Source organism: Poromitra crassiceps (assembly GCF_964638095.1).
Source record: "Poromitra crassiceps genome assembly, chromosome: 3".
Classification (NCBI taxonomy): Eukaryota; Metazoa; Chordata; class Actinopteri; order Beryciformes; family Melamphaidae; genus Poromitra; species Poromitra crassiceps.
This window is the reverse complement of record NC_139625.1, coordinates 6,821,926-6,835,792: the sequence shown is the minus strand read 5'-3', so window position 1 is coordinate 6,835,792 and position 13,867 is coordinate 6,821,926. Positions and strand designations below refer to the sequence as shown.

General features: G+C 42.3%; 2 protein-coding genes across 4 annotated transcripts in view; one reads left to right on the top strand and one right to left on the bottom strand.

Moving 5' to 3' along the window:
• The window catches only part of LOC310774159 (uncharacterized protein), a 794,006-nt gene that overhangs the window by 408,154 nt on the left and 371,985 nt on the right, over positions 1-13,867 (bottom strand). The window lies entirely within an intron of this gene.
• Positions 1-13,867, top strand: part of LOC310774384 (prostaglandin F2 receptor negative regulator-like) — a 185,148-nt gene that overhangs the window by 99,102 nt on the left and 72,179 nt on the right. Inside the window, exons 6-8 of the mRNA XM_083634446.1 lie at positions 2,743-2,889; positions 6,099-6,259; positions 11,311-11,431. Of these exons, the coding sequence (XP_083490572.1) occupies positions 2,743-2,889; positions 6,099-6,259; positions 11,311-11,431 (429 nt within the window). The remainder of the gene's footprint in view (positions 1-2,742; positions 2,890-6,098; positions 6,260-11,310; positions 11,432-13,867) is intronic.

The following is a 13,867-nucleotide window of genomic DNA, read 5'->3' as shown; positions in this document are numbered from 1 at the left end:
GCGGCAGATGACCGCTATCTTGGGGCACACAGAGAGAAGGGCTGTCCTCGTGACTGTATATAGACGACAAGGCTTCCGTTCTACGAGCGGACGTCACCTCCTTTGACGGACAGCCAATACATTTACCATAAATACCTATCCTAGATGAGCCAAGAGGGGTGACTGTAACAATAGGCCCTTCTCACGGGGGCCATTTTGTGTCAAAAAGGCAGGGTGAACACAGGTGCAAGCCAAACACTAATGAGGGTTTCAAACTTCCGTGATTGGAATTTGGAAACCCTCATTAGTGTTTTGCTTGCACCTGTGTTTATTCTGCCTTTTCGACACAAAATGGCCCCCGTGAAAAGGGTCTATACCGGTGCCCAGGGAAATATTGATACTCAATACCATTTTCGATAGCAGGAAGACAGATGGACGGACATCATAATATAGGCCTGATAAAACTCATTAAAAACTTACTTACACAGCAGATTACCCCTGCTCTAGTCATCAGCCTATTACAACACTTTTAGCTTGTTGAAGCAACTATGACAAGGAGGGGAAAACCAGTAGTACGGTTTGATTTTTCATTAAGAGAATGCACTGCTGCTATCATCAATACTGTTGCAAATGACTATTGTATCCCTGTCAAATTTTTGGTATTGATACTTTTCGATACTATATCGCTAACTTTTGACAACCCTATAAGGGACAGAACCTGGCAGTGTCCACTGAATCTGAAGCCCCACTGGGATTAATTTCTCCAGGTTCTAGCGATGCACCCATATTGGGTTTTTGGCCGATATCTGATTATGCCGATATTTTCCAACTCTTTTGGCAGATTGCCGATACCGATATATGCATAGACAGTAAAAGAGATGGATGGAGTGTGTGTGTGACATCGCCCAGTCATTTGCGGTCTCCGTTTGGCATTTTGGGTGGTGCCATCTTTGATTTTACGCAGCTCGCGCAAGACTGCACGAGACCAGGCTTTTCCCACAGAGCTGCAGCTCCGCCGGGCTATTCGTCCGTAATCCAGTGATCGCGCAAGCTGCGTGATCACTAACTGGACAGTGTTGGGCAAGTTACTTTCAAAATGTAATATACTACATATTACTAGTTACTTTAATTTGAAAGTCATTTGAAAGTTACTTTACAATATTACTTTCTGTGTAGAGTAACTCGTTGCTTATTACTCTACTTTTGCATTACTTTTACCAAAATAACAGCAGCAGCAGAATGACATCGCCGCCCCAGAACCATCCTGAAAAATAATTTCAACCACCTTGAAGTCAGTGTAAACCATCCAAAATTCGAAATGTGACCCTTTCCCTTTGTTATTGTCATCTGTAGTGGTTATTTGCATAAAACCACACAATTTAAATATAGCCGCAAGCAGCAATGGCAGGGGTTCAAGCCTTGCGCAAATTGAACACCTAATAGTCCTTGAGACAAATTTGTAAAGCACGTTCAGGTGAACATGTGGAAAAAAGTTGCTTGAAAATTGGAGAAACAGCGTGGGAGTTACAAAGGGGTGTGAAGTTATGGCATATTTTGTGTTAGGCCACGCCCACTTTTTTTTTACATCTGCGGCGCCCCCTTTTGGTCAAATTGCGAAATAGCATGTCAGAAATGTCATTCCAGATGAGGCTGAGAAGTTTGCAAATGATTATGCGAATGGACTTGATTTACCGTTATTACATGCTTACACCATCGACCTCGCCCACTTTCACCAATGATGACAAAACTTCTGATTTTGACTAGGACATCCTCCTTGATATATCTGCATACTTTTGTGATCATTGGACAAACAGGTGCAGAGTTACGGCCTTTTTTGTGGTAGGCCACGCCCATTTCTGGCGTTTATGGCACCCCCTTTTGGTCGAATTGCACAGAATTTTACACACATAGTCTGTGATGATCTCCGAACATCTCCAGCAAGTTTCGTGAAGAGTCGTTAATCAGTCATGAAGTTATGACAATTTAGCTGAGAGGCCACGCCCTCTCACAACTTTAATGATGAATATCTCCGAAACGAAAGTAGATTTCAAAAATCGGTCAAACGGTCTAGGAGGAGATGTCAAAAATGTGTTTCCCAAACTTTTCAAAATATCTCAAAAATCTTCCAGACGGACCTTGAGGGTCCTTGAGGCAAATTTGTAGTGCAGGTTCACCTGAACATCTGGGAAAAAAATGCTTGAAAATCCGACAAACGTTGTGGAAGTTATGGCCTTTAAGGGAAAACCTTCAATTATAGCGCCACCTTCAGGCCGATTCGAAAAATATTTCTTGTGCTGAAACTAGCCACGAATATATGTCATTGTGCCAAATTTCATGTCTCTGCCATTTACCAACTCACGGGAATTTGCGTCGGGGCAGATGAACAACAACAACACACAACACAAATAATAAACCAGCACAAAAACAATAGGGTTTCAGCCCTTTCGGGGCTTGAACCCCTAAATAGGAAATTATTGTGTATCTTTATTTAAATATATGCTTTGATAAAAATAAAAAATAAACTCAATTTGTAACTTCTGTAACTTACTTGACCATGTAACTGGTATAATATTACTGAAATCCTATTGGTAATAAGTCATATTACTGAGTTACTGTTAAAAGTAATATATTACATGTAATATGTTACTTTTGTAATGAGTTACCCCCAACACTGCTACTATCATCTTCTTCATCAGTAACCAATTTCTTTTGGAAAAGATAGATGTTTTGAATTTGAATTTGAATCCTCTCTCTCTCCTGCAGAGCCCAGCTTTTCGTTGACCCTTGACCCCACCCTGAACCCCCAGGTGACGGCTGAGCCCACAGAGCTGGCCTGTCATGTGACCAACATCACCCATCTCCCCCAGGGGGGCCGGTTGGGCGTGTCCTGGGAGCACACATCACTACCTGGTACATTTGGTTAACACATGATATTATTATTATTAATAATATAAATAATTGTTTCTTCTTCTCCTTCTCCTTCTCCTTCTCCTCCTCCTCCTGGTTTAGATCAGAGGTGCCCAAATTCTTTCCTCTGGACCAAAAATGTATCTGGATGGAGGGACATGGGCCAAAAATAAATGTTGATGTGAAATTACATTACATTAAAATGTATTATTGTATAGACAGTTTACATTCTAAATCTAAAAAAAATTATCCAAAAAAAAAATGTTATTAGAAGTTCCATTCTCATTCAGATATCTTGAGGGGAGAGGTCAATGGACCCCTTTGAAAATGGCCATGCCAATTTTTCCCCTCACCAAAATCTGGCCGTATTTGGAGCATTATCCTTCCCCCTCCCTGACATGCTAATGTAGGTTGACATGGTTGGCAGCAATCGATGTCTTAGGTCTTCTAGGTTCATAGTATTTGAACCATCATGCTAGCTTTAAAAATGAGCCCGCCACTGCCTCTGCCTGGTTGTTATATTAACCACGATCTTGTTGTTGTCAAATCCATGGTGGGCCAAAACAAACGGGGGGTTTAGATACTGTTTCAGATAAATCAATCAAATTGATTGTCAATTGACTAATTGATTAATCAATCGTTTCAGCACTAATCTCACTACTATAATGTAGGGGTGGGCGATATATCGAATATTAGGGCTGTCACTTTTTCCCAAAATAAAGTTCGAACGAACTTTAATTGTCCGCAAATCGTTCAAATATATTCGAAGTTTTTTGGTTAATTAAAAAAAAAAAAAAAAAAAAAAAATCAAGGCCAGGCCACCGGGCATCAGCCCGACGTGTTAGCTTGGATGCTCACAGTCACAACACTGCCTCACAAACTTGGCTGCATCCAACTCGAGACAACTTTTCAGACCCTGGAGACAATCTTTCTCAGAAGAGACTAACGCGACAAATCTGGAGACTTTTTCTGACATGGGATTAACATTACCAGCAAGCAGCAGTTGGTTAATTTTGGTTCATTAAAGAAAAAAAAGAATTAATAATAAAAAAAAAAAATCGAACAGTCAATTATACATTCGAACATGCCCTCCTCCCCCACATTCGAAGTTGAATTCGAATTTCGAATGAAAAGTGACAGCCCTATCGAATATACTCGATCGCTGCTTGTTCCACGTGGGATCAGATGCATTAAATGACTATATCGTGAACATCGAGTATAAATGGTCACGCGTTGTTTAAAAGCCGCCGGCATGATTTCTCTTCTCTTGCTCTCTCTCCCTCTCCTCAGACTGCTGTCTGAGTTTCACAAAGGTGGGCGCATAAATTGCGCTCCTCCCCTCACACACACACACACACACACACACACGCACGCACACACACACACACAGAGGAGCGGTCAGCAGCGACCATCTCAGCTCCTCCTCCTCCGCTGCAGCTAACTCTGGTCCTCGGGCATTTCGAGCCATGAGTGAGCAGACTGTGTGTAGCCCAGTGGTTCCCGAACTTTTTTCTAGGGACCCACTTTTTAAAAATGACAAACTATCGCCAAACCCAATTCACAACAGGCCTTATTCATAAATCGTGAAAAGAGCAAATTTGTGCATAAATGAACGTTCCTGAACATTTTACTGCCATTTCAGCAACACCATCACAACTTCATTTTATGCATGTGTTATTGAAAACAATACAACATAAACTGTATTAATTATTAAAATAATGTATTTTGGATATATACCTGAAGACTGGTTGAAGGAAGACATATATTTGATCAATATACTGCTGGTAGCTGGTAAAAAAGCTCTCACCAGGAAGTGGTTGTCACAGGAAAGCCCTAATTTGAAAGAATGGATGAATATTAAGATGGATATCTACAAGGTGGAAAAACGAACTGCATTCGTCAACCATAGATTAGAACAATTTACCTCAAGATGGGAATACTGGGTTCAATATGTAACGCCCATTAGGCCAGATTTTATTTTCTTGGATCAACGATGAATGTAGAAGGAAAGGTCTACTCCCCGTTTGTTTTTTGTTTTTGTTGTTGTGGCTGTTGTGGTTTTGTCTTTCCTTTTTTTATATACTCTTTTCAAAACAAAATTCTGTGACAGTATATCAAGAGTAAACAACAATGCATAGGTCATCTTGAGAGTTCATATATGCAATGTCTGGATACACAATGGAAATATTTGATACAGTCTGTCAATTAAAGAAAGAAGAAAACAATACAACATTAAAACAATAAAATGTTAATAATGTTAAATAATAATAGTTCTGCATCTTATGCCTACCCCACACTACAGGATAATTTGCAAGATTATGGCCAAGATTCCCCCCTCCCGATTTTCTCGGGGGTGCTCCCGATTTGATGCGCGTCGGGCAGATAATCTTCCCAAATTATCCTGTAGTGTGTGGGGTTCAAAGATTCACAATCGGGAAGACTGCCTCTTCCCGATTGTGAATCGGGCATATCTAACATGTTAGATATTTACAACCCGACAGGCGATTGCATCTTGAGCAGAGAGCCAGTAGTAGCTGCGTTTCCATACAGTTTTTCGCAAAATAATCTGGTCCGCGTCCGCCCGCAGCCCCGCACAGAAACAAAGAACTAGGAAATTGTCATCGAGGTGAAATACCCGTGCGTCTTTGAACGGGACGGAAAACTAATGCTATAGGCCTACTGCAAAGCATGTAGCCTACAACAAGCGCTTAGATCGGCGAGTGTCCGCACGGAAAAGTGAGTCAAATCAGCAGACACGCCCCTCCACAAGGCACCTGTGCAGACGGTTTTCGCCTGGCCGTGCACAGTAGGCCTACACCCCGAATGGACGCGGCTGGGCGGACAAAGTGGAGTTTTCAAGACTTCCGCGAGCAGAAAACCACACAGTGTATAAAAGCTCCACACGTTTCCTCGTCAAGATTCATTTTAAAAGTTAACGTCGAGCCCTGCTTCCAAGGTGAATCGTCGGCATAATCTTCTAGTGTGTGGGGTTGCGTTTGAACAGACGCGATTGTGTGTGTGTCCCAAGATTGAAATGTTAAAAAATCGGCTCTCTCTGTCCTGTAGTGTGTGGGCTCTCAAGATTTTTATAATCTTCAAGGATTTGAAAATCCTGTAGTGTGGGGTAGGCATTACTCGCTTACTGACTTGCTTTCCTACCTACTGTACCTACTTCCTGGAACAACTCATTCATTGTGTCATTTCACCTGCAGGTACAGGGGATGACCCCCAGACCTCGCATACCATTGGCTCATTGGACGGCCATGGCAATCTATTGGCCGGGACGATGTATTCTGATAGGCTGGAGAGCGGTGTGATGTCTCTGACCAGAGTCCAGCCCAACACCTTCAAACTGCGCTTCCTCCGAACACAGGTAGCAAAACGCAAAGAAAGCCTTGTACATAATAACTGAGGGAAATGGTTTAGTTTGTTATATCGGGCAGGGTTAGACTATATATATACCGTGTATATATATATATATATATATATATATATATATATATATTAGGGCTGGGACTTTATTTTTCTGAGTGCAAAAATAAAGGTGCGATTAAAATGCGTTAATTTTTTTAACGCGTTAATTTTTCAGCGATTAATTAATCGTAATTAACGCGTTAAAAAAATTAACGCATTTTAATCGCACCTTTATTTTTGCACTCGGAACGTTTCTCAGTTGATGAGTTCCAGGCATACCGATGATACCGATGCACAACGTGCAAAGAGTGACGTCAGTCAGACGACAACAACAGCGCTGTGGGCTCTGGAATTAGCAGATGAAAACGCATTGCTTGGCCCGGTGGATGGGAAGTATAGCTATAAAAAACTCGCCGATGGAACCGTGTATAGGAGCACAGTTGTGTGCAAATTGTGCAAGAAAGAGTTTGCCTATCAGTTTTCAGTTTTGTCTACAAATGGTCCCAAAAGTGCTTGAATAGGCTACCTGAATCTCTGAGTTTGAGCCTTGTGGATATTGTGATCTCAAAAACCACTAACATATTCCTAAAATTGCTGCACTTTATGTTAAAAATTGCACTCAGCTGTTGGTCTGTGTACTCGCTTTATAGAAAATAAACAAGATTTTGTTACACATAGTATATGTCTATTCTATTCATTGATTCACTCATATACCAAAAACCATTAGATTTGAAAAATGTTGCTTCTCGTATGCGATTTGATATGCGATTAAAATGCGATTAATTTCGATTAATTTCGATTAATTAATCGCAAAGCCTCTAATTAATTAGATTCATTTTTTTAATCGAGTCCCAGCCCTAATATATATATATATATATATACCGTAAATTCCGCACTATAAGCCGCACCGGAGTATAAGCCGCACCTGCAAAATTGCCTGTTTGTTACATATATAAGCCGCACCGGACTATAAGCCGCGGGTGTTTTAATGGTATTTTATTTTATTTTTTTATTTTTTTTATTGTGTTTTAATGTTTAATTACCATATGTAAGGGTTCATGCACAGAGGGGATTGTCGGGAAAGAGATGGCTGTTTGAGGAAGCTCCCATTTATTAACATTTCAACAAAACAACATAACACAACACCACCTGTGTTTTTTTTTACAGTGCACACAGTGTCCGCGGTGTGGTGAAAAGAGGGCAAGAGAGGAAATTAAAACAGAAGTGGATTTATAGTTAGAAAGAGTGCTAAAAAAGAGAGATTTTTTTTTTTTTTTTTTTTTTTAAATCCATAGATAAGCCGCACCGGACTATAAGCCGCAGGGGCCAAAAAAGCCCAAAAAACGGGGAAAAAGCCGCGGCTTATAGTCCGGAATTTACGGTATATATATATATATATGCTTATTAGGGGTGGGAATCACCAGATGCCCACAATACGATACTTGAGTCACGATATGCTAGTATTGCGATATATTGAATATTGCGATATTTCGATATATTGTCTAACTCCTTTTCCTACCTTTTCCTTGACCTCCCCGGAAGTAAAACATGCAGTGTTTTTTTTGTTTTGTTTGAAGCAGGAAGTAGGCGCTGACTTTGGATCTCTATTCACCGTATGTAGAAGAGACAGTGTGGCTTGAGAGACTAACAGCAAAGAACTTTTATGGAAAGAACTGAAAGCTCCATATTGCCCCATTGCAACATCAGCGCCCAGCAGCCTCCGCCATTTTTTATTTTTGGAAGCGTGACAGCGCCAAAAGAACCTCGCACAGGCTCGCAGTGGTCAGCTGCGGTAGCGCGGGCCCCTATAATCAGCCTCTCTAAACAGTAACTCAACGGGAGAACACTCTAAATTTCGTGGATTCACATCTTTTCTGGGCGTACTGCAAATCTTGACTGAAGTGGTGTAGTGCAGGGATGTAAAACAACAACCATATTGTGGAAACTAAGCAAAATGTTTCGTTTTCTTTGTTTAGTTTTTTCAAGATAAATAGCTAATGCGGCTGTCGTCCACTCCGTCAGAAGTGTGTTGCCGTGGTTTTAACCTCGGGTCCTTTGCATTTACTATTTATCTTGAAAAAACTAAAAGAAAAAAACGAAAAATTTTGCTTAGTTTCCACAATATGGTTGTTGTTTTACATCCCTGCACTACACCACTTCAATCAAGATTTGCAGTACGCCCAGAAAAGATGTGAATCCACGAAATTTAGAGTGTTCTCCCGTTGAGTTACTGTTTAGAGAGGCTGATTATAGGGGCCCGCGCTACCGCAGCTGACCACTGCGAGGCGCATTCTGTTTCCAAAAATGGCCGGAGTTTCGTCTCTTTCCTTCCATGCTCTTTGCTAACAGGAAGTGTAAACACAATTGGAACTGATTGTGTTTACACTTCCTGTGGCGGAGCTTATCCCCGCAGCCTGCTGCTTCCAGGGAGTCACTATAGCTTTTACCTGAGACCATCTCTGGTTTGAGCAGGTAAAACAGCTGGAGTTTTGAACAGGAAGTCATAACACAAACGGGTCAAGTGGGCGGGGCTACATAAGGTGAATATCAGTGTCAGCCTTGAAAAAACAACATATTGAGGCCATTTACACCTGGCATTAACATGCGTTTTCTGCCATCAGATTGCAATCAGATTGTATTTTATCACTTCAGCCTGATTCCATTTACACCTGGCACTAACATGCGTTTTGGGTGAACAGATTGCAATCCGATTGCTCTCCAGCTCGAACGTCATCACGCGCGCGCCCCCTGAACGTGTGCATGCATGTTTCATACACGCACAGGGAAATAGAGGTTATTGTTAGCTCAAATGCACAGTGAACGTCCCCTTCACCTGGACAAAACGATGGCCGATCACGCAGCACTGCATCTATTTCTTTATCTGTTTATTGACAATGACACTGGGTCCGAGACACACACACACATATTACATACGTTTTCCGTGCATGTCATTGGCTGTAACCACCTGTGTTGCGTTCAGGTAACATCCAAAATTACATTGTTATACAATTGAGAGCATAATTTCTCTTTTATATGAAAGGAAAATGAGGGGGAAAGAGTTCGAACCCTTTCTCCCTCATTTTCCTTTCATTTTCCGCTCCTTTTCCAAAGGAGAAGTGTTAGTGGGGCTCAAAACAGCACCTATAGGTCGCTTCCGGAAAGAAGCGCCAAAATTGGCACAAATACTCCTTGTGGACTGTTATTTTGATAAAAGTAACTGGCCACGCAGAAATCTTATTTTTTTCCAAGATGGCCGTCATTTCCAGCCTGAAAACACTATTTTGGGGGCAACTTTGGGTAGAATGTTCCAATATGAATGATCTTGTTATCAAACCATACATTTATGACCACAGAGAAGCCAGATTTATTCCATGAAAATTTCAAAATGGCTGCCATTTTAAAGATGGCTGCCATTTCAGCCATTTTTATCATAGGATTTCACTGTCCAGGGCGATTTTGATGATTCTGGTGTCAAATGACAGGTTTTTAACTATGGAAATTTCAAAATTATACATCAGAAATGATTTGTATATCTCCTTTTGCCATTTACTCTGCATATATTTTCAAAGTAATGTGAAAATATGCATAAACAACAGTATTTTAGAGATTTAGTATTTTAGAGCAAATGGTAAAAGGAGATATACAAATGATTTCTGATGTATAATTTTGAAATTTCCATAGTTAAAAACCTGTCCTTTGACACCAGAATCATCAAAATCACCCTGGACAGTGAAATCCTATGGTAGAAATAGCAGAAATGGCAGCCATCTTTAAAATGGCAGCCATTTTGAAATTTTCATGGAATAAATCTGGCTTCTCTGTGGTCATAAATGTATGGTTTGATAACAAGATCATTCATATTGGACAATTCTACCCAAAGTTGCCCCCAAAATAGTGTTTTCAGGCTGGAAATGGTGGCCATCTTGGAAAAAAATAAAATTTCTGCGTGGCCAATTACTTTTATCAAAATAACAGTCCACAAGGAGTATTTGTGCCAATTTTGGCGCTTCTTTCCGGAAGCGACCTAAAGGTGCTGTTTTGAGCCCCACTAATGGTAAAAATAGCTGAAATGGCAGCCATCTTTGAAATGGCAGCCATTTAGAAATTTACATGGAACAAATCTGGCTTCTCTGTGGTCATAAATGTATGGTTTGATAACAAGATCATTCGTATTGGACAATTCTACCAAAAGTTGCCCCCAAAATAGTGTTTTTGGGGCGGGAAATGGCGGCCATCTTGGAAAGATCGAGATTTCTGCGTGGCCAGTTACTTTTATCAAAATAGCAATCCACAAGGAGTATTTGTGCAAATTTTGGCGCTTCTTTCCGGAAGCGACCTATTTTACATTGAAAGTGCATTTTTTGAGCCCCACTATGTTGATAGAAAAGATAAATTATGCTCTCAATTGTATAACATTGTAATTTAGGATGTTACCTGAACGCAACACAGGTGGTTACAGCCGTGGCAAAACCTCCGCAGCAAAACTTTGAAGCAACGCTACGATTGTTGTGCAAAAGTGGAGCGGGGGAGAGATAGATAATTTTTAGCCGGTCCATGGTGACAGGCTGCCTGTGTGTGTGCGCATCTGGCACAGCGGCGAGATGAGGGCACACACCGGTGCGGTGCTGCCGGGGAATTGCGTGTGTGCGGGTGTGCGCGCCGTCACCGACTTCCGAAGATTATGTATTTCCGTATGGTAGTTGCTGAATGCGTTTTGAGAGGACGCATTGCATTTACACTTGTGTTAAATGTTGTCATAATGCGTCCCTGACCACCTCCGGAGGTGGTTTGGCCGATCAGATTGCAATCCTTCTTCAATGCATTTTGGGGGTGTTTACACCTGTACTTTCAAGTGATAAAATACAATCGGATTGCAATCTGATGGCAGAAAACGCATGTTAATGCCAGGTGTAAATGGCCTCATTGTTTGAGTCCAAACTCTGTGTGTGTGTGTGTGTGTGTGTGTGTGTGTGTGTGTGTGTGTGTGTGTGTGTGTGTGTGTGTGTGTAGGAGGTGGACATGGGCCAGTATGTCTGCAATGTCTCAGCCTGGAGTGTGAGCAGACAGGGGGCGCTGCTGAAGACCGCGGAGTACCACAGCTCTCCGTTGACTGTCCGCTGGGAGCACAAACGTAAGACCTTTCTCTTGTCTTTCTGTCTCTCTGTCTTTCTGTCTTTCTGTCTCTCTGTCTGTCACTGGAGCTAGCAGCTGAAATTACAACAACTAGGGTACAACCTTGCTATAGTGGCGATTTTAGCTAAAAACAAGGTGTAAATGATATATTTTCAAGTCAACTTGGCATCTCAGGGCTTGTGGAGACTTGCATTATGCCAGGTGAGCAGTATGGAAGCACTTTATGTATTCTTTCTGTTGTTTTTCTACGTTTTTGCTCATGGCCTAGTGCTGCACGATTTGGGGGAAAGGTGTGATTAGCGATTATGGTGCACAATATTGCGATTTGCGATTGTGATTGCGATATAATAAACAAGAGGTATCTAGGGATGTGCCGGCATGAGTTTTTGACGGTATGATAACCTTGGACAAAAATACCACGGTTTCACATATCACAGACTAAAATACATGAAATATGTTACAATTTAAAATATATTAAAACTAAAAAAATAAAACAATTTGAAATAAAATTATCTTTACAAAAAATAAAACATTTTGAGACATTTGCCTGTCCCAAACATGTAAAAAAGAAACACCAGACAAATAGAAACTGCACTGTGTTACAGCACATAGAAGATGGCTCAGCAAAGTTGCAAAGTTAGTTACATGTCTGTGCAGTAATACTAATGATACACCCCGTTTATTTATTTTGTAGCGACAGATGGCCTTAAACGCCACACTCACGTGACGCTTCTTGAGAGAGAGGCGAGGTAACGTGCATCTGCAGACTTTAACGAGGGACCATGAAGGCGTCATGTGACAGGCTAGTTGAAGCCTGGAGGTGCTGCTGCTCGCAGCTGCGAGCCTGCGACAGTGTTTTGCTGCTATCAACCTTGTTAATCTCGTTATATTCTTCATCACAGCGGGTCATCCCCACTGTGCACTTAAATCTGCACTAGTTCTGCATAAGCACCTGCAGCTCTCTCCTTATTTTACTGACGTTCTGACTAATCACACGGCTGTTTAGTGTTTACATGCGTTTCTGAACGAACGGCTAGCTAGTTATTAGCATAGCTTGCTGTTAGCGATCATGGATGTTCTCTCTCGCCCTCTCGGTAGATAATATGTAACCTTGCTGCACATAACATTACTTATTTGCGGGAGTGCATGGGAGAAGTCTCCCGTTAGTATTGATGCCCAGTGTGATGGCAGAGAAACGTGTGTTTGCTGCGTCGCGTGTAACGTTAGTTTAGAGGAGGCTCTCTCACACACACACACACACACTCAAAAAGACGTGAAAAAAATAAAATAATCGCACACTTTTGCGGTTATGTAATCGCACGTGCTGACATCGCGATTGCGATTCGATCAATCGTGCATCACTATCATGGCCCCCTTCACACTCAGCAGACAGCTCTCTGTGCCTGCTGCAGCTGGAGTGCACTTCTCCTGTCTCGGTGCACAATGCGTCCAGAGTGCTTTACCCAGTGCACTGACTGTATGAGAGTACCTCATAGGACCCCACTTCAAACAAACTGAACTATCCCTTTAAGAGGCAAAGCCGTTCACACCACCCGCGCGTGCGCCACGCTGAAGCCACGCTCACACCTTGCTCAAGCGATCGTTCAGGATTCACGCCTGTTCCAAGCGTGACGCGTGCTGAAGCCAAGCATTGATCTGTCGAGCCAGGCATGAAGTCAATGGGAGTTTGTGGGCGGGTTCAAGGTGCCGTGTAGGCACTGAGAGGAAAAGAGAAGGCTTCTTGTGTGAACGGCTCAGCGTGAGCCTGCCTCAAGCTTCAGTTCTGCTTACGTTAGGCATCCTATGTGAACAAGGGCTAACCCTGCCTCTGTCTGTCTCATGCACACACACATGCGCACACACACGCACACACACGCACACACACACACACGCACACACACACACACACACGCTAACCCTGCCTCTCATGCACACACACACATGCGCGCACACACACACACACACACACGCTAACCCTGCCTCTGTCTGTCTCATGCACACACACATGCGCACGCACACACACACACACACACACACACACACACACACACACACACACACACACGCTAACCCTGCCTCTGACCCTCATGAATAAGACCTAATGTGGAAGTGATTGACAGCCCAGACTTCACAGGGAAAGTCCTCAACATCACAACAGACCGTCTGTTGTCTCTCAACACACACACACGTGCACGCACGCACGCACACACACACACACACACACACACACACACACACACACACACACATACACACTTCCTGTATCGCCATGTCTGTCACACACTCAACTCCATGCCCTCAATTTAGCTAATTGTGCAATGATGTAAGAAGTGCATTGAACCTTCACCCCGTGTGTGTGTGTGTGTGTGTGTGTCTGGTTTAAATCAGACAGTATATAAAAGACTTGTTGAAGGCCTGATGGCTTATCTCTTCC